This window comes from Paramormyrops kingsleyae, chromosome 4 (assembly GCF_048594095.1).
Source record: "Paramormyrops kingsleyae isolate MSU_618 chromosome 4, PKINGS_0.4, whole genome shotgun sequence".
In the NCBI taxonomy this organism is placed as follows: domain Eukaryota; kingdom Metazoa; phylum Chordata; class Actinopteri; order Osteoglossiformes; family Mormyridae; genus Paramormyrops; species Paramormyrops kingsleyae.
In genome coordinates, this window is record NC_132800.1 from 31,299,398 (window position 1) to 31,327,392 (window position 27,995).

Here is a 27,995-nt window from a genome sequence, read left to right on the forward strand (position 1 = left end):
GTAAAATTTATTATTTTACTATGTGGCAATGTGCCTGTGTTAGGCAATCAACAGAGGTTGGCATGAGTGTTATATGGTCACACATGTAGGGCTGTTAATTCCAAGGGGCCCAGAGTGGGTTAGGGGACAAATATGCTTTCATGGGGCCCAGAATCTCTAGGGGCAGTCCTGCTAGTGTATGCCCATCTGGATTCGAGCTGCAGCATTCTGGAAAATTTAATGCAACAGAAACAATGCTGCTGTGACAGTTTCCCCGTATCATCGATAGCATGGCAGAGGGCATGAATTAAACCTTAAACATATGTTTTGTCAAGGTCCTCCGCTACCGCCTTCCGTTTAAGCTGTATTTGAGACTTGATGCGGATGTTAAGGAATTTAATTTGAAATACAAATAATAAATAAAAGAGGTGTTTCTGAGTTTGCATATTAAATACAGGGAACTCGATAACGAAAAAAATTCTTACATTCAGTACAATGCAGTCTGTACAACAATATTCAGCTGACGATGCTGAATATGTATGTGCGCGCATTGGTAAATGTACAATTCATTTCTGTATTATATTCCTCCCCCTATATGGAATCAGATTTGTGCCAAAATTTTCAAACAAAACTTTCCTAATATCAAACAAAATTCATTCAATATACATTCTCGCCTGTGAGTTTTTCAGTTTCGCTGCTGGCTTTTCAGTCACTCCGCCCCGAACTCTATCACTGAGATGGACAGCAGCAACAGCTGCCAGTTAGGATCACGTATGAGATTTGTGATTTGTGCACAAGATCAACTCCACGATTAATCAATTGTAAGTATTGATCAAATATGTTCATTATGCTGTCCTAGACATTTGTTGTGTTACGATAGAATTCGTTAGCTACGCGTTATCATTTACCTAATTAACTTTAGCTACCTGGGTACGTTACTCGCTAAGTAACGTTTGCCAAACTTACATTCTTCCTCTCCACAATTGTCATTTCAGATATTCACAACTCCGTTCTTCATGTCTGATCATAACTGCATGTCTTCCGTAATGGTTTGATATGAGCATGCAGCAGTTTTGGGGTTTTTTTTTGGGCTAAGCATCATGCTAATATTCACTCCATACTTGGATCAGTATGAGTTGGTATATAAAATTCTGGTGGGTGGAAAAAGTATTTGGAAACACTAGTATAGAATTTAATATGACGCTGTTGTCTAAGGTAGTTTGTCAGACCGTAGAATTTCTTCGTGGAGTTATACATTGCTTTCCGTCTTTTCTCTCTACAGCAATCAAACAGTGGTGGACCCAAGCAGACTTCTGCTACAATGCAGTCTCCGGTAAGCCAGTCTATGGTTCTGTTGTGACAAATAATAACGATGTTGTTAATACATAACACCTAAGTAACAGTTCTGAGAGCTCCTGAAGTCTTTTTTCTTACTCTGTTCATTTGAACAATTCTAAAAGTAATGACAATTGAGATTTTTTTAAAGGGCACTAGGAGCATTTTCATTCAAAGTACAATCTTAGATACAATTAGCATTTTCTGTTCATGTTGTATTGACATTAATATTTACTTACCTTGCAGTGCTTATTGCTGCAGGGGCAAGTACGGGATGAAATCTTGCAAAGGATTCAGAGAAGATTTAATCTAATTATGAGAAATGAAACGTTGGACTTAGACTACCTCCTAGATGTTGCTCAGCAAGAGCTTTGCTTGGCAACAATGGCTTCACAACACCTCAGCGTCCCGCTAGAACTTATTAGAAGTCTATAGGAATTAATCAACATCTTACTGTTCAGTCTGCTGAAGGAGCATCAGTTAATGTGTCAGAAATTGTAACTACCACTGTGGGGAACCTGGGACGGCCACGCCTTGAAATGAACAGAGATGATCTTGAAAGCATCCTTTCCACTGCACTTCCTTTAGAACATTTAGCCAATTTGTATGGGGTTTCTAGACGGACACTTAATAGGCGGATGAAAGAAAATGGCCTCTCTGTCCGGGGATGCTACTCCAAAATATCTGATAATGAACTTGATCAAATTGTGAGGTCCATAAAATCCAGAATGCCACAGGCTGGGTATAGACTGGTTAAAGGTGAGCTGTTGGCCAGAGGCACAGGGTGAAGGCTACTATGCACAGGGTGGATGGAGCTGCAATTTTGGCCAGGATGATACAGCTTGGTTTTGTAGCTCGCAGAAGCTACTGTGTTCCTGCACCTCTGTCCCTGGTTCATGTAGATACCAACCATAAATTAATCAGGTGAGTTTCTTTCCTGTGCTCCCTCTGTAATACACACGTATAGCAAGCATGTTTTTAATCATTTTCCAATCATGTCTGCTAAAACCTTGTGTACTTTGTTCTCCTCAGATTTAATATTGTGATATTTGGTGGTATTGACGGATTCTCTAGAAAGGTATGTCAAAGTCTTGTTTTAAAGTGTCTTGAAAACAAGGAAATGTGTCTTGTCGACTTAATTTGTTTTGTTTTTTTTGCCACACATTTTGCACAGATTTTATATCTTGACGCTGCTGCTAACAACAAAGCCTCAACTGCGTACTCGTTCTTCTTGGATGGTGTCTGCAAACATGGATGGCCCTCAAGGTAGGAAGTACATAAATGCTGTGAACAGGTATTTTTCTTTGTTGTATGGACTATAGCCTCAGTTTAGATTCACCTGGGTCCTTCTGCAGTACAATGAATCATGACTGCTTGACATATTTTAGAGTACGTGGTGACCAGGGTGTGGAAAATGTGGATATTGCCCGGTGCATGTTTTCTGTACGACGAACTGGACGCAGTAGCTTCATTGCTGGCAAAAGCGTCCACAATCAAAGGTAGAACCAATCAGTACAGAACTTGATATGATTACTGTCCTTGTCTGCATGCTTGATCAATATAGTAACCCCCCCCCCTTCCAATACATTCTTAGAATAGAGAGATTGGGGTGCAATGTGTGGTCAGCAGTCACCTGTACATACTACGATGTACTGCACACACTGGAAGAGGAACACCTGATTGATCTCTCCGATGAGATGCACCTCTTTTGTGTGCATTATGTGTTTCTCCCTCGCCTGAAGTCTGACCTGGAGCATTTCATGGGTAGCTGGAACAGGCACCCTCTCAGAACTGAAGGCAACTTATCTCCAGAGCAGCTGTGGCACATTGGAATGCTTCAAACACCCGTGGCTGAGCCAGATATTGAGGTACATCACCAAATTTGCAAATCACTCAACTCATTAATACTTTTTAAGCAAGTGTCCCCTAAATATCACTTCAAATGGCCTGTAGCAGTTAGCAATATGATCAGTCAGTTGGTGTCCGGAAGGACTTGACTAAGGTTAATATTATTTTATCTTGGGGAAACAAGTTTGATTGTGTTCATTATCAAATTGTGAAAACCCAAGGATTAGATAAGGGACGGGGAACTTGATCCATGTATAACCTGTATGGGTGCTTTTTGGGTGACCTCTTAAGCCAATAAGTGTCCAGAGCTAGGGGAGGAGCTTTTACAGCAGGTTTATTGGGGTGACTTTTCAAAAACCTGCACCTACAATTGCCCACCCTTGATCAGGTTCTCCACCTGGGGGACAGGAATTAATATTTCTATGGTGAATGTAACTGTCTTTCGGCCACTGGAGAATCTATTCCAGGAGGGCTGGACTGATGTTGACCAACAGGATGGAGTAGTGGTGTCAGAGATCCCATGTCCCCTCTCAGACCAGAACCTTGCTGTACTTGAAGGATTGATAAATCCCATTACCTCACCCTTGCCTCATAAAGAGCTTTATATGCGGACTCTAAATCTGGTGCAAAGACTACTATAAGAAGGAAGACCTGAGCAGCAAGAATTGTTTTAATACAGATTTTAAGAAATTTGTCATGGATTGTGTGTAACAGATTGTTTATTAGTAACAGGCTACAACTGTGACAGTTTACATTTAATATCAGTTTCATAGTTTTGCATTAAGAACTGTTTTTAATTGGTTGTAAATGTTAAATTGTAAAGAACCTGTACAATAAAACCTGAAATCCTTAAGTAATTCATTTACAGTCTGTGAAAGCCTGCACCACATTTGATTGCTGTAGAGAGAAAAGACGGAAAGCAATGTATAACTCCACGAAGAAATTCTACGGTCTGACAAACTACCTTAGACAACAGCGTCATATTAAATTCTATACTAGTGTTTCCAAATACTTTTTCCACCCACCAGAATTTTATATACCAACTCATACTGATCTAAGTATGGAGTGAATATTAGCATGATGCTTAGCCCAAAAAAAAAACCAAAACTGCTGCATGCTCATATCAAACCATTACGGAAGACATACAGTTATGATCAGACATGAAGAACGGAGTTGTGAATATCTGAAATGACAATTGTGGAGAGGAAGAATGTAAGTTTGGCAAACGTTACTTAGCGAGTAACGTACCCAGGTAGCTAAAGTTAATTAGGTAAATGATAACGCGTAGCTAACGAATTCTATCGTAACACAACAAATGTCTAGGACAGCATAATGAACATATTTGATCAATACTTACAATTGATTAATCGTGGAGTTGATCTTGTGCACAAATCACAAATCTCATACGTGATCCTAACTGGCAGCTGTTGCTGCTGTCCATCTCAGTGATGGAGTTCCCGGGGCACGGAGCTGTCACTCAAATACCTGCTGGCAAATTAGGCGAAGCCCCGCCCACACGAGAGATCTGTGAAAACGTAAAACGGGGCGGATTGACTGAAAAGCCAGCAGCGAAACTGAAAAAACAGTGAAAACGTAAAACGGGGCGGAGTGAATGAAAAGCCAGCAGCGAAACTGAAAAACTCACAGGCGAGAATGAATATTGAATGAATTTTGTTTGATATTAGGAAAGTTTTGTTTGAAAATTTTGGCACAAATCTGATTCCATACACCCCCTACAGACGCGATGGCGTCATTGCATTAGGCTGCGCAGTATGTAATTAAGTTGGACATGCAACTGTACATTCACCAAGGCACGCACATACACGGCGTGGGTCAGGGGGGGCGCCGGTGGTGAAGCTTGCGTTCAGCTTCACATTGGTTTCTGCTGGCATTACATAAGTTTTTATTTGATCCCCACTGGTTTGCCTTTTGACTGTAACGTGGCGATATTTGAACAATTAATAGAACGAAGTGTTTGCGTGTTGTGAACGCTCAGCGCGGGATCCTTCTCGAGGCTGCACCTACCCGTACGCGGGAGCGTCGGTCCGTCGCTTCTGTTTCGCTTTACGGCTGTTGGACTTCAGACCGGAACTTTTGCGCTTCAGAACGCAAATTCGTAGGAGGATTTCAGAAGTCGATCGCTGTCACTGTAAGCGGGGGTATATATTTTTCAAACATAAATGGCGGTTATGTTGCTAAAGCACTAGTTTATGTTATTCGCATTAGTTGGCTGTAATTGGTTTGCATTGAGGGGATCCGGGTGAGGACGATCTGCCAGGTTTGAGGTTATATAATTTTTGCGTTGGCTTTATGAACAGAGATACTTGGCCGGCTGTCATTTGGTTTTAGGGTGCTTTAGATTAGCATTGTCAGCTGCGAAAAACGCATCCAGAATTTTATCTCATTTGCGAGTTGCATGTGTAGACTGAATGATAATTTTAATGTTTCGTCAGTATTTCTCCGGACCCCGATCTATAGCTGACTGTTAGCTTTCTATGCTTGTTTTGATAAGGTTCCATCGTGTGCCTTTAGTTGAACGACTAAGTCAAATAAATAATGTTTCGTAACATAAACTTGCGGTTTGTGTTTTGCTAGGTAATAGCAATGTACTCATTCAGGTTGCACCACTTACAAATAACTAACTACAGTAATGCAGCTAGCTAGTGGTATTACTGTTTTTTTTTTTAATCCTCCCTTTGGGGGTTATTACACAACAGACTAATTAAATATATGACTTGGTACATTATGACAGTGGAGGGAGGGCGAGGTACAGAACTGCAGAAAGGTATACATTATTATTAATATTATTGGTGTTATTTTTACCAAAAGTTTTTTTGCCACTATTTTTGTTTACTTGGTGGGGAATATCTACAGCATGGAAAAGCGCGTTCGATATTACTGTGAACAGGAATTGACCCAAATTGGCAAGTTTATCGGTAAAAGGCCATTATCAGATTATTGGATGTCATTTGAGGAGGAGTTTTAGACATCTGGAAGTCGTCGTGGTCATTATCGAGTTTCATTGCTGGACAACTTAAGGGATCAGGCCATCTTCATGGTTATAGGATAATGCTTGAAAGACATCATGCTATGCACTCATTTGCGAATAAATCAATTAATTAAGCTGAAGTCAGGAATCACACTGCTGAATCCCGTTATTAATCCTCAAAAAGAAATGTTATTAGTCCTCCGAAATCCAACGAATTAAGACAGACTAAACAGCAAAGGCTCTTTCGTCAATGAAACTTAACGTCATTAAATTAGCTTACTTTTCAGAAAGTGGTTCGAGCTTAAGTTTAATTAGTTAATCAACAAAATTATGCATGCAGTTGACGATCTGCCTAATATTGGATACACGATGTGTGATGTTATTTCACCAGAGAAAACAAATGTTGCAAATCGACAACGTAGCGAAAAACAACTTCTCGTGGAAAATAACAATGTGCGGCCTTTCTGAACCGGTGGAGAGTGAATGTCTACTTTGTCTTTTACCAGATGGCTCTCTCCGGCTGGGTGTGTGTCGTGACGGGGGCTTCAAGGGGCATCGGCAAAGGCATTGCCCTACAGCTGTCAGAGGCCGGGGCCACCGTCTATATTACCGGCCGGAATGAGAAAACGCTGAAGGAAGCGGCCGCAGAGGTGAGAACTCAGTCACCTCAGGGCTCAGGGGTGCTGGCTAATAATAGTTGTTTTTGTGGTGAGCAGCTATATGAGGAGGTGCGGAGGTACCCACACGACTAATTTTTCATACCATCCAGACATTATAATGCACTAGGCCTATACCACAGTTTTCAAACGCAATGCTATTCTGGCATAACTACAGCTACAACAACATCTTTCCTCATTGACCTCTGCTCTGTGAAAGTGCTGCCACCTACTGGAAATACCTTGTCAATATTCTTGCACATGCGCAGTCAAAGTGAATATTGCATGCCATACATTAAATCTGGGCTGCACATGCACAGTCCGCCTGATATCCCTGATGATGAAATTTATATCACTCGCCCTGCTCACAGACTGTAATGACACACGGAAAAGTGAAGAATTGGCCTTTATGGTTCCCAATATGATAACGTGATCAGTGGCAGATCCTGGCAATGTCGAAATGCGCAATAGCCCAGATCGGAATCTCCTTATCTGTTGTCCCTAGGTCAATAGATCTTATTGTCGCCATCGATATTGGCAATCTCAAAAACAAAGAACGGACTGAGTGACTTTTGGTAATATCCCTGTATCTGTTGCTTTGGCAGGTGAAGCAGAGGGGCGGAGACTGTGTACCGGTAGTTTGTGACTCGTCGAAGGAGGATGACATCAAACATCTGTTTGAGCGAATCACACGCGAGCAGAGGGGCAGACTGGACATCTTGGTCAATAATGCCTATGCAGGGGTACAGGTAGGTGAAATCATTGTATTACTTTAAAAACAGACAGAGTAACTCCGTCATTTATTAAGCGACCCTAAACAGTGTTTTATTTCAAATGTAAGACACAATTACACTTGTATGAAAAGGATACATCATAACTCATGAGGAAAAATGCTAAGTACATCATTTTCGGTTCAGTTCGCACAATGAAATGAAAATGAATACATTTATTGATGAATGGATCCTAAATTCATTGGTGGGTGTTAAAAGTAGAAAATAGTATAGTAGTTGTGGCAGTGGGTTGGTTATATGGTTATAGTTATCGCTGGTTACAGTCTGTCAGAATCAGTTTGGGAACATTTTGGTTCCTAAATAAATTGTGCAACACCAGCACTGGAGAGATTATTTGGTAAGACCAAGACTGTCTCTCGGCAGTTATACTGAACTCAGATATGTTGTTGGAATTGAATTCGACATGCTAACTGATTTGAGACGACATCATCGAAGATTGTGTGTGACACAGCCTCTGCAAGTTAGTCTCCCCGTGGCGTTTACGGTCCTTTTGCCAGGAAATTCAGACCAGGCTAAAAGAAAAACTATGGCTATAGTGGTTTCTATCGTTAAAGATATGCAATGAAACGCGGTAGTACAGAATGCAGGATTTAGTTCATTATGATTGTTATATTTAAAAAAAATTATTTCACATTTACAGTGTGCAAATAAGTGTCTCTTAGGTGTTGTTCAGACACATAGACTCATTTACACCTAATCGTGTGTGCAGTTCTATTAATAATTAAATTCAAAATAAATTCTGTATTCCCTGATGTACTGAAACTATACCTGACTGTAAACCCAAAACTGAGGTTTGTACTGAACCTTGATTTATTATTATTATTATTATTATTATTATTATTTTAATACTGTTACACCCCTAATCTGACCTATCCTCCCATACCTGTTTGTCAAGAGAAGCTCTAACTGGTGTTCATGCTTTAAACGGCATAGATCATTAAGGCACACAAACCATGGGGCACACTTAAGTTATGATCCTCTAAGGAGAGAGTCAATTACAATATAGGTAATGGCAAATTAAGGTAATGAGGTGGTTTGTGTTTTTAATTCCAGACAATTATGGCGAACATAGGGAAGAAGTTCTGGGAGACAGATCCTTCTGTATGGGATGTCATCAACAACACTGGGCTCAGGTATCTAGTTTCTGTTTATCTGCTGTAAATACATGGGATGGCATCTTTGGCTATATTATGAACTTGAATTTGGCATTAAATTGGTGCTACAGATTAAATGGTACATTTAGGTATGCAACTAGATTATGTGACAATTTTAATGTTTGACAGAATCAATATATAATTTGATGGACTAATTTTTCCTGTTTTTTTTTTTTTTTTTTTTTTTTTTTAAAGAGGTCATTACTTCTGTTCTGTGTATGCTGCCAGAATGATGGTACCACAAGGTCGCGGACTCATTGTGGTTATTTCATCCGTAGGAGGATTGAAGTATGTTTTGAATGTCCCATATGGGGTGGGCAAGGCAGCTGTGAGTTTTCAGACCCACCTACCCGTCTTTTTTGTCATTCTGTACGTCCTCCTCCTTCCTCTCTGTCCTATTCTCCACCTGGGCCACGTTTTCCTCACAATAGACCATCGATGTATTTGGGAAATTTTCCCGAAGAGGAAGTGGCTTTAGCGGGCCGCATATTTGAAATGCTGTCATCTTTATCCTTTGCCGGGCAACCCAAGAGTTGCAGTCCGGAGGAATTGGATGGTAGTCTGGCCCTGCTTCCGTGGCTTTCTGTCAGTTCTTCTCCTGTTTTAGTGTGACAGGCTAGCTGTGGACACAGCGGTGGAACTGAAGGGTAGGGGTGTGGTATCAGTCAGTCTGTGGCCTGGAATTGTGAAGACGGAGCTCATGGTGGACTACATGAATAGGAGCGATGAACCTCATATCAGTCCTACGGTACAAGTGTTTTCATCTTTTGTACTTCATTTTACAAATAAGGCTTTATTGCAGTAGTGCAAGATGTGATTCTTAGGATGGGGGGGGGGGGCAAAAGCCATGTTTAATCTATTATAATCTCTCACTCAGTTTAAAAATGATTTTGCCAATGGAGAAACTCCAGAATTGAGTGGAAGGTGCATCGTTGAACTGGCCAAAGGTACCGATTCCTGACGTCGGTCCCTGCATTTCTGACGCAACTGGTCTAAAGGATTTGTAATTAAGTTCATTTGTAAGTTTTAAGGAAAGTGCAAATAATTGAAAACTGAATCACGTGTTATTTTTGTCTTGAGGTATTAGATTCGATCCTCAGAATGCTGTTCATTTCATTGGAAATTCTGTTTCTAGATAAAAGCCTGATGTCACTGACTGGGAAGGTTCTCATGACATGTGACCTCGCCAGGCGCTATGGGTTACGGGATGTTGATGGTATACAGATTTATTTAGCATCACCCACACATTTTAACATATTTGATGCTGCTTAGTTTAATAAATGAAAACCTATATTACTTCTTTCCAGGACTCCTGTATAGAAATATGCATATTTATTTACACATTAATAATATATTTATGTAATATGTAGCTCACATTATTATGGTATTCATATTTTAATTGAGAGCCCAATTTTTATATTGGTATATTTTCATATATTCGTAAATTTTACTGATTTTTTACAAATTAATTTTGCAATAAATCAACACAATACCTCGTAACAGCGGAGTGAAAATGTACTTTTAGTATTTTTTTTATTAAGAAACCTGGTGTCCATTTACAAGGGGCAGCATGTGGCTCAGTGGGCTAAGCCTGTGTGCTTGTAATCACAAGGTTGTTGGTTCAAACCCAGCCTCAGCACGTCTGTGGGTCCTTGAGCAAGGCCCTTAATTAACCCCCAGTTCCCTGGGCGCTGCTATGGGCGGCTGCCCTTCGCAGACAACTTACTCCACAAAGAGCAAGTTGAGGGAGGTGTAAAGACAATTTCCTAAACAAAACAATATTTTCCTAAACAAAAATAAACAAAGTATCAATTATTATTATTATTATTACATAAGTGTTCAGTACCTTGTTGGATCAGCTCAAGCAGTACTTACAACTGTGAGGCTTGTAAAAGTTGAAAGGCTGTATGTTGATGCCTGTTTCCTTTCTTTCAGGTCGCAGCGTAGCTGAGTACACCTCCTTTAAATTTCTCCTCTCCCAGGTCTCCTACCTGTCCTGGCTCTCTGTCATCACGCCCTCCTTCCTTAGGGTGCCCAGATTTGTCCTCAACCTGGTCAGCGGGCGCTTCTGAACTGTCATATTAATTGTTTTGCTTTGTTATAATTTTACAACCAATTACTTGCTTTTTTATCCTAATAATAAGGTGTGTTCAAATATTTTTTGTTAATTCCAGTAGAAATTTTTAGCTCAATTCCAGCAAAAATTGTCCACTGGTTCCAGTTAGATTTTATGTCCAGTTGAATTATTCTATTAGTTAGGGTTAGAAATAATGAATGGACAGTACCAGTAAATTTACGTAAAATGTAAGCTGGATTTTACATTGCCAGTTGACATTTTCGTATTCTGTGTAATATAATCACTTTTGCCCATATATCATAAACATGACTTTATTGCATTGTACAGATAACCATCTGTCATCTTACTTTAAAAAGAAGCATCTCAGTTGTCATATTTTCACCAGCATCACTGCAAAAGACAGGATTGATGACTTTTATTTAAATGTCGTTCTTGGGGCAGTTTGGCGCATTAGGACATTCCGTGTGTATCATTAGGAAGCTTCTCGTGTGGCACCAGCACTGGGAAAAATGAGCAGAGTATGATGGAAGAGCAACAGTGGCATGCCAGAGAAGGCCAAAGAACATAAGATAATAGTAGCAGCAACCAATACATTCAGTTCAATTCAATTTGTTTTTATATAGCGCCTTTCACAACTGAGTCGTCCCAAGGCGCAATACATGAAAACAGAAAAGTCCTTTGAGGCAAGGGGGAATTCTTGGTACAATTTTGCTCCTTTAATTTTGCTAATGCTGGCAGATCCAGTGTTGTGAGTAGCATGGGTCATGGGTTTCTGTGCGATGGAAAAAAATAAGGTCACAGAAGTCACCCTTCACCATGTCCTCGGCAAATCAGCATTTACCAGAGCTGGGCTGAGTCTATTTCTGTCTGCAACAAGAGTCAAGGTTGTTCCCTGGAGTCAAGGCATGATTAGGTCCCTTAGCTGGGGATTTAGGATTAGCTTGTTGAGCTGAAGTCTCATTGGAAAGACGTGTTTTTTTTTTCCAAGTTGCAGGGCTGATTCCAAGTCAGGTCGAGCATCCAAGGAGCCAAACACTATGCTTCCTCCTGCAGCTGGAATCCAGTTCTGGGAATTTCGCAGTAAATGTGTTTTCCTGACTTGGCAGTTTTTAACAAAATGGATACAGGATTCTACATTATCCTATACTCTAAGATCTACTTAAAAAATAATACTTGAGTAAAGATGCAGCCAGCCTTATTAAAATAAAATATGGAAAAAATGCTGTAACCATAGACTTATGTACTGGCGTGATTAATATTTTACAAGTGTTATGTTATATATTTCTCAAATGGTTTAATTGTTGCAAAGTTTGCTATTATAATGCTAACATTTTAATATATGTATTTAAATTATTCTTACTTTCCTTACTTCAGTTTCTATAGTATTGTTATATATCCCATAACCCACATGCAAGTAATTACTAAATTTGTGAAAATCGATGTCTATAAATCGCCTTTACTGTGTGAATATTATGTGTAAGTAAACTGTGATTTAATAGTGATCTTGTAGTTGCGTACCTAGTTCTCTGTGGGATATCCAGCTAATCGCTGTAACTCTAATTACATAAGCCCCGATGATAGAAAGTGAATGGATGTTAACTCTGATCCTTATCGTCGTTCTAGTAATGGTGCCTTATCTATGGGAAACGTTTAATAGGAGCGTGCAAGCAGGACTTGCTTTGTCATCCTTATCAAAAGCTAACTTGCCGTCATATATTTACAATACACAACCGCTCGCGTACGCCTCTCCCCCGACTGTGTCTACTAACTATAAGATAAGTACCGTCCCGGTCTCGTACACTCCCCTTTCCCGATGAAGATGGCGACGACGACCATTTAGGAACCCGCCCCAGCGCGAGCTCCATTCAGTCTGCACGGCCTCCGCCAGCGCGCTCCGCCCCCATTCCCCGCCCCGTCCAGCGCACGTAGCCCCGCCCCCTGCTCCGTCACCCTGGGAGATGGGGGCCTAGTTTTTCAAGTTTCCTGATCATCCGCCTAGCCTCGATTTGGCCGGACAGTGGAAAACATTTGGGATTTCCAGAACAAAAGCAACACGGGCAGAGGGCCGGAGCAGGGAAACACCAAAGAAACGCGTCATTTTTGTTGTAACTAAATTCTTATTTGTTAACACTATACTTTTGATAAGTTATATTCTGCATGGCTGGTTTGAATTACTGAAAACAAAAGTTAGTGAGTAGTTTTCACAAATTATTAACTTTAATGATACATGATTAGTAGCGAAACACCCGTTGTGCTCCCCAAAGAGTCGAGTCCGGAGATTAAAGCGACATAGGCGCAGACGGACGTTATTGTCTCCTTTATACACATATATTGTTTCCTACAACTTCAGACAGTGAACAGGGAGGAAAAAAGAAAAGGAGGACAAGAAAGATCATAAAGCATAAAGAGAAAGTGGGGGACGGAGAAAAGGAGCCCGGAGCGAGCGGCGGCGGCGGATCGACGGTAAGTTTGTTTTTGTGCGCGGCTGGAGCGTCTCCGAATGCGCGCAGCCCGGCGCTGCGGCCGGTTACTGCGCCACAAAAGAACAAGCGGACGGCCGCTATTGTTGTTGACACTGCGCTGAAGTGCCACTTGAACGCTCGCGATCGCTTCTTTTTTGTTCCAACTTTTAACTTCACTTAAACAAAAAGAAAAAACTCCGAAGATTTGTTTTTAGCTTTTTCCGAGAACACGCGTTAACGGAACTTCTGAATGATTATTCTTAGACGTTGTTTTTTTTCTCTTGAGGGAAGTGTCCGAAAAGAGAAAAAAGCTAATTGGTGACCCATGGTAATAAAACGGGGCGCAAGCTAACCATGATGTTCGCTACCGAATGGCTAGTTGGCTGCTTCTAGCTGGTTGCATAATTTTCTTTGATAGTTGCACAATTCGCATTGTGTTAAATTACTAAGATTGGCGTGCTAACGAAGTAGCCACATTCTGGCATTTAAATCACTGTTTAGCCAAGTCCAGCGAGTTGTAGTTTCTCTTTTAAGGATAGGCTAATGTTAGCCAACCACCCATTTTACGATTATTCTTTGCTATCCGCATGCTTAGGCTGAGGTTTCTTTTTTTACTTTGTGCAAAACTGCCTGAAATCAGTCTAAGTTTCGTTTGTTTCAAAGTTACGTTCCCCTTCTCTCTTCTTTTCGAGAACACTGCGTTCATTGCGATCATTGAAGTCTTTAAGTTGATTAGCCGGATAGCTAATCACTTGTTCCATATAACATTAATTTTAATTGCTTAAGCCGATGTAAGTATTTGTTCGAGATTAAGTGGAGAGATGACCAACATATAAAATCCTCTCCGAGATCCTCCGTACAGTTACAATGTTCGATCACAATGCCGCTTCAGCGGATCGGCAAACACTTCAAAGTTAACAGACATCCGGCTGTGGTTCCATCGCTGAAGTGAGATACAGTGCCCGGTCTGCCCAAATTACAGCAGGTGTTTTCCCTTTTTTTAAAACATCTCCGGCAATAAGACATTACATTGCATGTGCAGTATTGATCTCCGAGTAGCCTTGGTTTTTTGGGAGAGGGTCAGTCGCAAAGCACAACGGAAAAAAATGTCTCCAAAGGACGGGCAGCTCCTTAGGTTGAGCCATGTTAACTGGAAGATCCCGTTTTCAGTCATAACTAAGAACTGACAATTGTAGAAAACTTGGACACGATTTTTATTCAGGTGACTTAGTTTGCCGTCTTGCTTCATGCAAATCACCGTGCAATCAGTTCAGTGAATCATAATACAGGAACGACGGTTTCCTTTCCATGTAAAAATGCGTATCAGTTAAGAGATTACAGTATTGTTCATTAGAAATCACTTTAACTTTGTAATTCATAACTAAGTTTAAGCTATGTATGTAATTACTAATGAATGAAAATACCGTACATGTTGGGGGAAAGATGTATTTCATGAACTAATCTAAAATGAAATTGGCGTCAGAGAGAAATGTCCTAATGTGTTTCTTATTCTCTGTTTTAGGGTATTGTGCCTACTGTTGGAGGGTGAAGGCAGATTATTTCTGCCAACCAAGACAAAAAAAAACCTGATTCATTTTTCTCGGAGGGTCACTGGAGATCGGAAGTTCAGAGGTTATTAGGACAACTTCTGGAAAAGGGCAAGTTGGAATCAGTTTTTCCATAACAACAGAAGGCATTCCTGATAGGATGCAGTGAATAGCTATAATTTGTACTGGGACTACACAATTTATCAGGAGCTACACTGCACTGGACAGTTAAGGCCATTGTCATTGTATTTTTACAAGTGAGTTTCGAGAATAATTCTTCGAGTCTGTTATTCTTTTGTGTAAACACAGTGTTTGGGGATTGAATGCAATATCTCAGAACAGGATTGTGTAGTTTAATTTTTGAGTGGTGCCATTGTTCAGACCTATAAAATCGTGCATTGTGTTTGCCCATGAATTTGCATGTCTCATTAATAAACTGCTGTTTGAGTAGATGTGTCAGTAGGCATTGTCTTCTAAATATGTTTTCAGAAAAGACATGTGTTGTGTGTTGCGTTATATATCCATACACTCAAAGATTTTTTTTTATGTATAATTGCACCTTCACAGACTGGCTCTTGTGTAACACTTAGTGATATTCAGTAAAAAAAAAAAACAGCAATTTCATCAGTCACCTAAAATTTCCTGAGTCATGTTAGTCTGTAGTTACTTTGAGCATATTTTCTGAAATCTAAGTGCGTCATGGAGGAGGATCCTCACTAGCCAGAGATTAGGCTACTTTTGTTGGCAAGATATAGTTCATTAGCATTGATGCTACAATCCTGAGTCACGCTTCCTTTCTTGGGGAAGATGAAACTCCTGCGGGTAGACTGTGGCTTGCTTCTGGTGATGTCCCCCCGTAACTCACGAGCTGTGTTCTTGTTATTCCTGTGGTTTTGTGCAAAGTGAACCCATGTGTTGCTTTTCTGTGTGGACAATCCCTGTGCATTCATCTGACTCGCTTGCTGGCAAACGAAGGGTACCTGGACATGCATCAGTGCAGTTTCGACGACATGCAGTCATAGTATGCGGCAACTGAAAACACTGCAGGTTCACACATACATACACAAAAGCAGTCACTGTTGTGTTTCTGTGCCACATTCCTTGGCATATGCTAATATAGAACTGATTCACCGATGATGAGAACGTGTACTAAAGTGTCCTCTTGTGCTCTTATCGTCCAACTTTTGTCACAGTCTGAAGTGGAGCTGGGGATGACGACACTGATGGCGGAGAATGACCGTGACTCAACAGACGTGGCGAGCGAGAAGCAGTCTTTCAGGGGTGGGGCTATGAGAGAACTGGAGGAAAATAAGGGATCCCATCAGACCAAGAATGGGAAATCTGACCATACTGCAATCGACAGTGACAGCAGTGAAGGGGGTGGGGCCATTGTCAGCTTCAGCACCAATCACAACTCTGTGGTGTGCCTACCCTTGGTGTCAGAGGGGCTCAAGCTTGTCTGGACCCAGTCAGACCAGACTAGAGAGCTGGATGGCATCCCAGAACTGGTGCAGGCTTTCAATGTATTCCCATACCCCACATCACAAGAAGTTGCTTTTCTTGCACGGTGCTGCTCATTACCCCTGGACAAAGTAAAGGTGTGGTTCATGGTGCAGCGCATCAAGTATGGCATCAGCTGGGCTTCTGAGGAAATCGAAGAGACCCGGGGCAAGCTGTCAGGGCCCGAGAGAGGAAGCCTGGAGGACAGTGAGCAGGCACGGCCCGAGGAGCAGCCGGGGAATAATGGCTGCACAGACCTTAAAGAAGGAATAGAAAATGATACCACAAAAGAAGCTCGACCTATATCGCTGCCTTCCCCACAAAAGCGAACCAAGTATGAGCTCAAGGATGCTGTAAAACCTCCCAGTCTCCCACACTTCCGTTCCTCACTTCCACCACCGCAGGACTCGTACTACTACCGTTCTCCAGTGGATAGCCGGGCTTTGGCCATCAGCTCTCCTGAGTCACCACCAAGCACCCAACGTCGACATGGCCGCTATAAGAAGTCCAAGGCTCAGCTGGCAGTCCTACGGAGCAGCTTCCTGCGGGAGAACTGGCCTGCCGAGGCGGAGCTCCGGCGACTACAGGAGGAGACAGGACTGAGTCGCAATGATATTCGCAAATGGTTCAGTGACAGCCGGTACCAACTGAGGAATGGTCGAGGAGCACCTGGTGTGGCGCAAGTTTTCACACCCAGTCAAGGAGCAGAAGAGCATCCACAACAACTTCATCCTCTCCCTCTGGTGGCACACGGTCCCCGTAACCAGCAGTCTGGTCCACGGGGAGGGTCACGTGGAAGGGGAGCCCGCAACAGTAGGGTACGGGACACTCGTTTTTTCCAGAATTTCTTATCTACCAGCCTTGAAGCAGTAGGGGAGTCAAGGATGGCTCTAGGCATGGAGGCAGATGAAAAGGAAGTATTGTCCATGGAGGACACTGTGGAAAGTTTAAAGGAAGAAGAGGAGAGTAAAGAAGAGCAGCCTCTTCAGTTGATCACTGATCGCAAAGGAAATGAGACCAATCAGCCTTTGGCTGCCCCTTCATCTCCCTCCCCTTCCCCGGCCACCACTGCATCATCATCCCCAGCTACTGCTGCCCTCCCTCACAAACGCTCAACTGCTGGCATCTCTTCACACAAGTCTACACGCTCCGTCAAATCCAGTCCTTCACTTGTTGCTCCTTCCCCTTCCGGCCATCTTCCCTCACCTACGTCTTCGTCTTCTCCAGTCCTGACTGCTGCTGGCCGCCCAAGAAAGACCAAGCAGCAACTGGACGTGCTGAAGCAACATTTCCTGCGTTGCCAGTGGCCCAAGAGTGAAGACTACACAAAACTGGTGGAGCTGACAGGTCTGCCCCGTGCAGATGTCATTCAGTGGTTTGGGGATACACGTTATGCAGTGAAAAATGGCCAACTGCGCTGGGTGAGGGGTGTGCGTGACCAGTTCATGGCAGAACTTGCCCTTCAGCAAAACGGGGGAGGCACTCATAGTGCACCCAGGGGAGGTGGCCGCAAACGCAAGTTAGAGGAGAATGGTAGTACAGTGTCAGTACCTGGAGGTAGTGTGGTGGACCCTCATGAGGTAGGTGTTGCAGGGAACTCAGGGATGGACTTTCGCCCCCTGGAATTATATCGGCACCACACAGGCGCATTGCAGGAGAAAGACCTAGATGCCCTCTGCAGAAAATCACGGATGAGCTACCAGCAGGTACGGGACTGGTTTGCATGTCAGGAGAGTGGAATGTCTGACAGCGAGGTCAATGTCACTGATTGAGTGAGCAGTAATACTAAATTTAGAATTTTTTTATTTTTTTTTTGGTTTCTTTTTTGTACATATCTTTAAATGTCTCTTGACAGATGCTCAAACCCAGCAGAGTTAATTTGCCTGCCTCATATTACATGGAGGCATTCCTTCAGAACTGAGTATGTTTTTGTTAGTGTGTATGATGTGTTGAAGTAGCCTCAGTGGGGCTTGGATGCTCCCAGTCTTGTGGAAACTCCTGGTCTTCCCAGCCTCAGATCTGTGACTAGCACTGAATTTTTCATTAAGTCCGCTCTTTCTCTCCAGAAAACCAGGTTGGGGGAGTATCTGGTGCCTGATGGGGATCAAAGGCGGTCTAGGCACAATGGTTTAATGAATGTTTATCCCCCCCCCCCCCTTTTTAAAAAAACATTTTATTTGTGTATTTTAGTGTTCTAAATTTCAAGAAGCCCATTGCATTAGTATGGCATTAACTTAAATGTAGGGCTTTTGACATTTCGTCTTCTAGGTACTGTAGCGTAGGCCTTATATATGGTGAATGTGAAGCAGAAAGTCTTATTCCTCGGCTGGTCAAGACCTCACGAAATGAGAAATTGGCTGATGGACACTAAGTTCACTAACACCTCACAAGCAACTGGATGTATCTGTAGCTTGTAGTTTAGACTGTCACACTTGAATTTGGAGCCCAATAATTTAGATGTGACATTCAAGAAGTTATTTTGTAAGCTTGATTTTCTTTAAGATTTATTTTGCAAAGTCTCAGGCTTCGTGGAGTTCAGTAATTCTGCACTCCAGTCTATTACCAGGATATTCTACAAATAAAAATACATTCTTGAACCTTGCTGGTCCCGTGCAAAACACGAGTCGATGTGGATGTAACCGTACCAATAATGCACATATTTCCTGGAATCAGGATGAATGTTAACATGTCCATATCAGAGCAATTTTGGGTGTTGTATGTCTGGTCCACAATTCTATGTAACCTGGTGACCAGTCCGTTTACTAAAATATCAAACTCAAAATGACAGGAAGAGTGGACATGACATTAGCAGTGACAGTCCAATAGTTTGCTGCATCAGATTTGAATGACAATTGCCAGAAATGGCTCTTATTGTTCAAGTAGTACTATTTATAGTTATAATGCCCTTTATACACCTATTTAATATTTTGATATTGCATGAACAGTGCAGTGCAGGTGATAACTTTTGTATTTATACATGTAGTTCTTTACCAAACTGTGTGCCAGCAAGGTATCAAATGCATCCTACTGAGTTAAAATTTTGCTTAATTTATTATTTTGAACTACTTTTGTTTAATGAGTATTGTATTGTATAGATGGCGGCAGCCTATGCGTGAGTTCTTAGCTTTATAGATTTATGTTAATATTCTCAGCACCCTGCACCTAGATGCAAGTCAGACCTGAATAGCTGGAATATTGAATATTGTATAATCCTGCTGTATGACTTTTCCGGTGGCTCCTGTTAATGATGGGGAAGATCCTGCTGCCGTTATGCCGTGATCAGTGTTACACATGTGAAGCACATGCAGTTCAATGACCCTGAAGTTTTACAGTAGAACTGTGGATCCCTGCCCTTGAAGATTTTCACCCACCATACTGTACGACCAGCTAAGTGTAGTTCTGTAGTTGGGCCAGCCTCCCTTCCCCATGAAGCGTTGTTGCAGAGAATAAGGCACTCTCCTACCATAGAATCAAGTGTATCAGTCCAAAACGAACATTCTCCGATTTGTAACGTTATGAGAATTATGTTTTTGGAATGTTTTTTGCAAGTGTTGTAGCAGGAACATCAGAGGCTGTCGAAGTCTGTGTAAACCTCAGTACCGAGCATGTTAAAAAAAATGTAGTGAACTGGACTTTTGTACCCGTTTCTAATAAACTGAACAGACTACACTTTCATGAAGCTGTCATCTCCATTTACTTCTGTACACTTTTGAATGCTTAATGGACACCATGTCTTAAACTGTTCACACGTATGGGCTTGCTGGACCCAAACTGGCGGTGTGTGTGTGTATGAAGGTGAGGATCTTCTGGTTTTATAGATCCTGCCATTGTTCCCTTTCCTAGTCTTCTAGTTCTGCATCCATGCTGTGCCTGAAAAGGGAAAACCTAAAGATGAGTATAGTGAAGTAGATCTAAAAGGCTGCTAATTGAGTTAATTTACACAAAAACCTGATTGGGCTTTTTTTGAAATGGAAAGAATTTCCAATGATTTAATTTAATGATTTGAGATACTAGGTTTCATAAATTCCCTCCTGTATATATATATTTTTGTATACCCACAAACTAAGTGACTATGAATCTTGTCTGTTATGCATTCCTTTGTTCAAACATGTGCTGGATACGGATTCCTAATTTGTCTCGCTTTCTGGCCTCTGTAGTAACATAAATTACCAGAGTGCTGGTTGTTTCTTGGGATAGGGGATAGGAAGGCTGAGCCAGTTCCGAACCGGAAGAAGTTTGGAGTTGCAGGATCTGTTCTGTGGGATTAATTACAGATTGTTATACAAATCGTTTTTATTATGACAAAAAAATGGCAGTGGAGAAACATGTATACCTGTGAGCTGTTCCAATGGAGCTGATGGGAGTCCCTGTGCAGGAGACATTGATATATACACACTTTGACAAAAAACAGCGAAGCACCCAGACAGAGTGGTGAAAATGAAATGGATCTGCACGTGGTGAAAGGTCTGTATGTGACACTGTCACAATGATTATAATATCAGATCAAACAGACAACAGAGTTGGCAGTATGGGCACACTGCTGGTCCCATGTCAGTAGGGTGTGGCACCAACATCGGGCGACTGACATCTGCATGCCCCACATGCCGGGCAAGTGTGAGTAATGCCGTCTAATTCGTCTACCAGGCATCCTCTGTGTCTGGTGACTAGACATGCCAGCTCTGTGCAAATTGAATCATTTACATGCCCATCGCTGGTCTGCACATGTACCAAATTACATCGAAATCGGACCATTACTTCAGGGTACTTAACTTTTTGTTGTCAATGAGTACACACACACATACTCATATTCAAACCATAAAACCCCCCCAGGATTTTCCCTTTAGCCTTTAATCTTAGATGGCTGGAGAGAGGACTGAATCTTGTAACTGTCAGTCTAAAAAATATAAACATTTGTCTTTGCAAATTGAATTGGACATTCAGATTAAAATAAGTTTCTGGCATTTCAGAGGCCAGGCGGTATTATCTGACATTCTAACACACTAATAACTCACAGAGCCCTGGGTCCCTGAGTGAGTGCAGGCTTGAGACAGAGGTGACTGAACCCGGGGTCTGAGAAAATAAAACAAAGAAGCTCCAGTTATATACCTGAACAAAACTGAAATTTAGAACCACTGATTTTTTATGATGAGTTAAAAAAAAAAACCTGATATAAAGTTTTCTGTATATATCAAACAGGACAGATGGAAGCTGACTCACAGTCATGATCCCTGGGTGTTGGTCTCCGTACCTCTCTAAGGACATCCCAGAACCAGTGCCGCTGAGACTAACAGACACAAAAGCCAGAGATATATGCAGACATGTTTGCACATCCTTGTTACCATTGTCAACTAACCAGCTGAGCATAAAGAGTCAGTCACAGAGTACTCAACTGGTTGGCTGAAACAAAATTTTGGTCTGGATTTTTTACTTTCTGGACCTGAACTACCCACTTCTGCCATTGTGTTACCACACACTTTACAATTATGTCAAGCGGATGAAGTCTGGATGAGTTCTTACATGGTACTTGGCAAGCGGAGCCCTGGGGTAACTGTGGAGCAGAGAGGGGAAAGAAAAGTCAGTACACCACTCTCATGTACAAGAGCTAATGTTACTTGTACAGTAATTATAAGTTCTATGACTGAAGTACATTCAAGGACTTGTTCAGTGAAAACTTGCATGATTATAATTCCTACTGTTACACGGTTATTGACATACGACATGTAAACACCTGATTTTATTACCTGGAGGGGTAATGGCCACTGGACGTGACATCCTGTTGGAGCTTTTCAGAGGGAAACTCACATTATTGCTTATTCACTATGGATTCTCCTGTGTACACAGTACAAGAGTGTCCATTCCCCTTACCTGCTTGTCTGAAAATTCCCCACAGATGCCTGAAAGAGAAGATGATTTCATATACTTCAAGAACATCTCCAACTGGATGAACTGCATTACAGCATGAAATGTACTTTTTGCTGATATAAATGGCACTTACTATTTCTGAGAATAACAGAACGAAACACATCAACATGACTTTACCCTCCTTTGCGAGAGAGGCTTCTTCAACTCTGCATTCTCCCTCCTGAGTTCTGACACCTCCCTACGCAGAAGGTGTGTGGAAATTCAGAAGAAGGGTTAATATTCTATTCCGCAGAACCACTGTGGACTGTTATGCTTTTCATTACCTATAGATGAGGGTCAGATAAAAGAGTAAGCAAGGAAAACCACAATCAGGTGATTCCCTGTTAAGAGCATGTTACGGAAACATGCTCTTAATCTAAAGCACTCGTATATCAAAGTGAATTTTCCCCCCATTAGAAATAATGGAAACTCAGATGATTCATTCCACAACCCAAAAATAAAAAAAATGATTAACACAAAATATAAAGTAAAAACACATAAAACAAATTAATCTGCACTTTACCTTTGAAAAGAATCGTGGATGGTGTGAGGGAGACGAGAGAGAGGAGAAGAGGGAGGGTTATTTTGTAGGACGACTTTCACTATAACTAATGGGATGACTGCTATCTGTTGGCTCACTGGAACCTATCCAATGACAGCCGCTTTTGCCTCCTTTTCGATTTCGCAGAAATGTGGACACTGCATTGTCGTTAAACAGATTCATTGCTCGCACTGCTACGCCCTTATTCGGGTGGTGCTTTTCTACAAAAAGTGAAGCACGCCGACAGACTGAGCATGGGAGACGAATACCCACAATCCCGCAGCGAGAGAGAGAGAAGAACCATCGGCTCAGCTGTGATCACATGACGCTCAGCAGACAAAGTGTATACGTATTACTCATATTGCAAGACCTCACTCGTTTATCAAGTTAAAATGTATTAGAAACTTTTACTCGTCTTGCAAAACACTCGCAAACCAAGTTACTCGCAATCCAAGGTTTGACTGTAAATAGGTATGGTTCTAAGATGCCTCTGACAAATGGTGCATAGAAATGATACTAGAAAATGTCTACTGTAGAATGCAAAGTCCAAGGATGTCAGTTGACAAACCAAAAAATGACATATGTAATCAGGCAAAGATCTGTACCAAAAACTGACCATGGTCTTATATCATCCAAGACAAAACAACTGGCCTGCATAACAACTTGATGGTAACATGATGTGTATGTATTTTGACTTTTGAAAAATACACATTCTTTTCACTCTTGGAAGAAAAGAACTTTTTTCCTGCTTTTCCTAAGATGGCAAAAATTTGAAGTAAAAGTTAGAAAAATTTTCCTATGAAAATGGTTATCGGTTATAATCTCTCTCCTAGGTGTGGGCAGGGTCGCTTCTAACCATTACATAATAATATATGAAGAGAGGCAAAGGCGGAGGACCTGTTGCTTTGCTCCTTAGCCTCCTTCAGCCTCTTCTCCAGATCCACAGACTTTTGCTTGAAATATGCAGTGATTTTCTCCTTCTGCCTGTTCTGGAAGAGAGCTACCTGCAAGAGGAGGGGAGTTGGCGAATTAAACCCTAACAAACACAGCCCTGGAAAACCATAACCAAGGATCTGGCTGAGCACATTTGATATTTTCCTTTACGTATAAATCACATTCCAAAACATTCAGTACTAGTCTGAAATAGAATTTACCATTTTTCCATCCATTCATTTTCTATACCTGCTTGTCCTATGTAAGGTCATGGATGTCCAGAGCTTATCTCAAAAGCTATGGGTGCAAGGCAGGGAATGACCCAGGACGAGGCGCCTACCCATCGCAGTTTACCATTTTTAGAAATATGAAGTTATCTCAATAATCATGTAACATTCCCAAACTGGCCAAAGATAAAAGCAGTACTTGTGAAATGTGCTCCAGACGAGAGTGAATGAGCTTCACTGGATCACTGAAGTAGGCCTGCTCCTGAGGATTCATCTTCAGCAGGTTGAGAACATCACGGAGAAAAGGACATGTGGGTGATACAATCACCACCTTGCGGAGAATTATTATTTTAAACCAAGGTTTACTTTTGGGCAGGTCGCTCTTCTTGTAAACTGGTCCTACAAGGTATTATCAAAATTATGTACAACCTTCCTTGTGCCAGGCAAGACATTCAAGAAATACATTTAACTGGCAACGGTACTGAATGATTACCTAATGAATTTAATGGTTTATGAAACAAACATTTATACAAAATGTAATCTATTTAAGATATATATTTACAAATAGTTTATGTTTATATATTCATAGTTTACAGAGAAGAGAGGGATTTTCACTGAACAATCACTTATACTAAATTATACAGTCGATATACACTGTAATAAAAAAGAAAAAAATGTAATTTATGTATTGTGTTTGATCATTTATTCTGAATTACATTTATTTACATATTGTGACAACTATGAATAAAATGATTTGGTGCTGTCAGAAACAGCAGCACTGTATTCCCTGGACAGCCCTATCATTTGTTCAACACTCACCAATTTCTAGAGATACTGGATGGATTACCTAGGAATGTTTAAGTGTAATTTCTAGAATGGCTGGATGGATCATCAGAAAATGTAAAAGTAAATAAACATGTTTTTACCTGAATGTTGTGAGTCCTTGATTTGAATTGTAGGTCTGAAAGTTATTCCTTTTTTGCACATTCCATTCATATGACAATTTGTAAAATCTTTTTCCACCAGTTAGGAGTCTGTCTGTCTGTCTGTCTGTCTGTCTGTCTGTCTGTCTGTCTGTCTGTCTGTGTCTGTGTCTGTGTCTGTGTCTGTGTCTGTGTGTGGACGGGGGGGACTAGCTGGGGACAGATCTATTTCGAAATTGCAATGTTCAGGATAATTAAAAATTAACATTTTATGACACTAACAAAGTAAAATTATTTTAAAAGACAGGCACCACATATTTAATACATGGTGCATACATTTATGCATATAATACATACATTTATGACTAGTAACGTAACTAAGAAGCTGCTCAGTTAGTACTTACATACTTGGAGGAACCACGGCCTCGTGCGCACGGTGTACAGGTAACTAATTTACCTATCTTAATAACGCTTTTATCCAAAAAGGCAGTAGAAAGAAAAGGTGCAAGTTATGTGTGCAATGTGTTATTTGAACCCCCATGTACTTGGTAGTTAAAGTTTTCTATTTAATGAGCTACAGGAAAAATATTGACGCAATATTAAATCGTACTTTAGCATTTTATTTTTCAATAGGGGCCGATCTCGCAATATATGGGATATACCTACTATCTACCTACAATCAACTAGGACAGTATTTACAAATTAGAGTATTTGGACTCTGTGCTTTCACTTAGAGTATACCAATTCATTGGCCACAAAACAAGGAATAGCCTACTGACGAACAAATTACTTTATCTCTGAATGGGTAAACGTGGTTAATTGCTCTTACTCACGAAACTTGGGGTCCAAGTAAAGGCATTTATCTGCGCGAATCGGCTTCTAATAACTATAAACTTTATCATGGAATATTTAGAAAATGTATTATAGAAGATGTACGTGATCAAGATGGCGGCTACAGGCTACGTTTTTGCTTTTGGCTGCCCTCTGCTGGTAGTTCCAATTTTTGCTGCTTTCTGTCATTGCGGTTGCAGTTTTAGATTAGATTTTCACCCATATAATATTTTTGAGAAGTGGCAATAAGATCCAGCAAAGATCAAATACGACAAATACAGTAAATAATGACAAATAGATTGATTCCATTCACAAGGATAAGCCTCTAATCATCTCTTTTGTTGTTAATAAGTACCATTGCTTCAATTTTAGTGTGATTTGTCTCAAAATTTGAACAGGTCCAGATCATCACCCTTAAAACATGTCTTCAAAGGCTCTGTTAAATACTTTTTGAGTTATCACACTAACATAATAAAATGCTTCCAATAATTTCCAATTTGTCACCCCTACAAATATATTTGTTGTAAACAAATGAATAAATTCATTTGTTTTTAGTTATAAAACCAATAAATTTGCAATATTTTTACTGACTTAAACAAACATTCCTAGACTTTCTATGAAACTGTATTTTCCACAAAGGCCGGAAAATACAAATATACAGGGCAATGGCTTTGATTATTGTGCACACTAACAGCAAACTGACCTTGTCAGATATGTGAAGGTAACTACAGCTTGCACCACACACAGTGCACTGCTCTGTGGAAGATAAACCCAAAAATGTACCTACTAGAGTAACAACAGACCATAGACGTGCATATTAATGTCAAAAATAAGCAGGAGTTAAGGATACAGCCAGATACTTACTGGGGTTGACGCAACCCTCACAGACGATGTGTCCACAGCTAGTGACAACGAAGGCGATCCCTTCCCTTCTGTAACACTGATTACAGTGCAACCAGTCCATTCTTACAGGCACAGGTACCTACGGGTTAGAAGATGTTGATGGCAAGTGCAATAGGAAAGGTTCTCAACAAACCACAAGAAAACTGCATGGAAGACAAGGACATTGCGAAAGAGCATTTGTTTCCATTTGTTGATCTACACTATATGGATAAAAGTATTGGGACACTTGGCCAGTACACTTACAGGAACTTTCATGCCATGCCATTGTAAATCCTTAGACATCAATATGGAGTTGTCCCCCTTTTTCTGCTAAAACAGAAGTTTGAAACTCTGCAGTTACTGAGTCAATAGAGTGTTGGCAACTTTTACGGACTATGTACCTCAGCACTGGGCGACCACGCCGTTACTTTACGTGGTCTGCTATTTCGTAGCTGAGTTTCTGTTGTTCCTAAACGCTTCCACTTTGAAATAATACCACTTACAATTGACCGTGGCATATCTAGCAAGGAAGACATTTTACAAACTGATTTATTGCAAAGGTGGCATCCTATGACAGTACCACGCTTGAATTCACTGGGCTCTTCAGAATGACCCATTCTTTCACAAATGTTTGTAAACCTGACTGCATGGGTAAGCGCTTGATTTTACCCACCTGTGGCAATGGGTCTGAATGAAATAACTAAATTCAACGATTGAGAGGTCTGTCCCAATACTTTTGTAAATATAGTGTATATCAGAATATTTAAAATCGATCTCTAGCGCTACACATGCAATGACACGCGGTAACAAAATATGTCGACGACAGATTTCATTAAAGTGTTCATTAAAGGTACTGAGTAAATCGCTGATTAACTTGAGGTAGGGCTGCTAGCAAGCTAGGGTATAACAAAATGCTTTTTAATTCTGCCTCGTAGTAAAACTGTAAACAAAACCATTCTCGTTAAGTAATATTTGGATTTTAAGTTAACATCATTAAAACGTTTTAGGAACATATTTCCGGGCAATACATGTGATAGAGATAGACTCGGGACATTCCCACCCGACTCAAATCTCGCCAGATCGGCTGGTCACAAAGTCTCAAACATTTTAAAGACCATTATTTCGTATTTTAAAAAAGTGTATACCCACCAGTAGCTAAGGTATCGTGACATAGGCCGTTAAAGCGAAGTTTAAACGGCTCCGTCCTCGCACCAACTATGCCTCGAGCTCCACCTACGCGCGCGCGAGCGGGCAGACGCCGCCGTGACCAAGTAGCGGACTGATTTTTGCAATGTCACGACAAATCCGTACCTTCGTGCTGCGGTCATCCGTCAAAATGAGAGCACTCATACCAGAGTAAAGGTAGAGCTTGTTAGGATTATCTGGTATAGTTACCTCTAGGTATAGGTGACAGGATTT

At 41.1% G+C, this 27,995-nt stretch overlaps 3 protein-coding genes and 1 long non-coding RNA gene across 16 annotated transcripts; 3 read left to right on the forward strand and 1 right to left on the reverse strand.

Annotated features, from left to right (window-relative positions):
- The first annotated feature begins 2,485 nt into the window (after positions 1–2,485).
- LOC111854560 (uncharacterized) lies at positions 2,486–3,290 on the forward strand. 2 transcript variants are annotated; one of them, XR_002840705.2, is made up of 3 exons: positions 2,486–2,580; positions 2,703–2,813; positions 3,057–3,290. It is a non-coding gene; the product is annotated as an uncharacterized lncRNA (long non-coding RNA). The 2 variants fall into 2 exon arrangements; XR_002840706.2 differs by having other exon boundaries at positions 3,083–3,290.
- Positions 3,291–4,689: 1,399 nt separating this feature from the next.
- dhrs1 (dehydrogenase/reductase (SDR family) member 1) lies at positions 4,690–12,331 on the forward strand. Of its 4 annotated transcripts, none has more exons than XM_023832608.2 (9): positions 4,690–4,809; positions 6,658–6,801; positions 7,413–7,556; positions 8,652–8,731; positions 8,948–9,080; positions 9,360–9,500; positions 9,630–9,699; positions 9,888–9,968; positions 10,688–12,331. In XM_023832608.2, the coding sequence occupies exons 2-9, from the start codon at positions 6,658–6,660 to the stop codon at positions 10,822–10,824; spliced, it is 930 nt and encodes a 309-aa protein (XP_023688376.2). In that variant the 5' UTR covers positions 4,690–4,809; the 3' UTR covers positions 10,825–12,331. The 4 variants fall into 4 exon arrangements, with proteins under 4 accessions (XP_023688376.2, XP_023688377.2, XP_023688374.2 ...); XM_023832609.2 differs by lacking the exon at positions 4,690–4,809 and adding an exon at positions 4,880–5,422; XM_023832606.2 differs by lacking the exon at positions 4,690–4,809 and adding an exon at positions 4,886–5,311.
- Positions 12,332–12,482: 151 nt separating this feature from the next.
- On the forward strand, positions 12,483–20,013 carry homeza (homeobox and leucine zipper encoding a). 2 transcript variants are annotated; one of them, XM_023832592.2, is made up of 4 exons: positions 12,483–12,934; positions 13,180–13,292; positions 14,814–14,949; positions 16,032–20,013. In XM_023832592.2, exon 4 carries the CDS (start codon positions 16,050–16,052, stop codon positions 18,108–18,110), a length of 2,061 nt encoding a protein of 686 aa, XP_023688360.1. In that variant the 5' UTR covers positions 12,483–12,934; positions 13,180–13,292; positions 14,814–14,949; positions 16,032–16,049; the 3' UTR covers positions 18,111–20,013. The 2 variants fall into 2 exon arrangements, with proteins under 2 accessions (XP_023688360.1, XP_023688361.1); XM_023832593.2 differs by lacking the exons at positions 12,483–12,934; positions 13,180–13,292; positions 14,814–14,949 and adding an exon at positions 14,957–15,095.
- LOC111854554 (E3 ubiquitin-protein ligase RNF212B) lies at positions 20,009–27,863 on the reverse strand. Of its 8 annotated transcripts, none has more exons than XM_072711129.1 (15): positions 27,726–27,855; positions 26,841–26,906; positions 26,559–26,676; positions 26,398–26,477; positions 24,140–24,214; positions 23,678–23,784; positions 22,378–22,438; positions 22,204–22,232; positions 22,080–22,120; positions 21,856–21,886; positions 21,556–21,622; positions 21,351–21,408; positions 20,672–20,705; positions 20,509–20,594; positions 20,009–20,208 (listed from the first exon to the last, which is right to left on the reverse strand). In XM_072711129.1, exons 2-15 carry the CDS (start codon positions 26,877–26,879, stop codon positions 20,186–20,188), a joined length of 849 nt encoding a protein of 282 aa, XP_072567230.1. In that variant the 5' UTR covers positions 26,880–26,906; positions 27,726–27,855; the 3' UTR covers positions 20,009–20,185. The 8 variants fall into 8 exon arrangements, with proteins under 8 accessions (XP_072567230.1, XP_072567231.1, XP_072567234.1 ...); XM_072711130.1 differs by having other exon boundaries at positions 26,398–26,450; positions 27,726–27,845; XM_072711133.1 differs by lacking the exon at positions 26,841–26,906 and having other exon boundaries at positions 26,398–26,450; positions 27,726–27,863.
- Positions 27,864–27,995: the final 132 nt, after the last annotated feature.

Excerpts from the sequence above, each read along its gene's own strand:
- dhrs1 (XM_023832608.2), top strand. The coding sequence starts at position 6,658 with ATGGCTCTCTCCGGCTGGGTGTGTGTCGTGACGGGGGCTTCAAGGGGC. Across the intron at positions 7,557-8,651 it reads ATGCCTATGCAGGGGTACAG|ACAATTATGGCGAACATAGG; the intron begins GTAGGTGAAATC and ends TTTTAATTCCAG. Across the intron at positions 9,081-9,359 it reads ATGGGGTGGGCAAGGCAGCT|TGTGACAGGCTAGCTGTGGA; the intron begins GTGAGTTTTCAG and ends CTCCTGTTTTAG.
- homeza (XM_023832592.2), top strand. The coding sequence starts at position 16,050 with ATGACGACACTGATGGCGGAGAATGACCGTGACTCAACAGACGTGGCG.
- LOC111854554 (XM_072711129.1), bottom strand. The coding sequence starts at position 26,879 with ATGTCTAAGGATTTACAATGGCATGGCATGAAAGTTCCT. Across the intron at positions 26,677-26,840 it reads GGCATGGCATGAAAGTTCCT|GTACCTGTGCCTGTAAGAAT; the intron begins GTAAGTGTACTG and ends TCTAACCCGTAG. Across the intron at positions 22,121-22,203 it reads GGGAATTTTCAGACAAGCAG|CTCCAACAGGATGTCACGTC; the intron begins GTAAGGGGAATG and ends CCCTCTGAAAAG.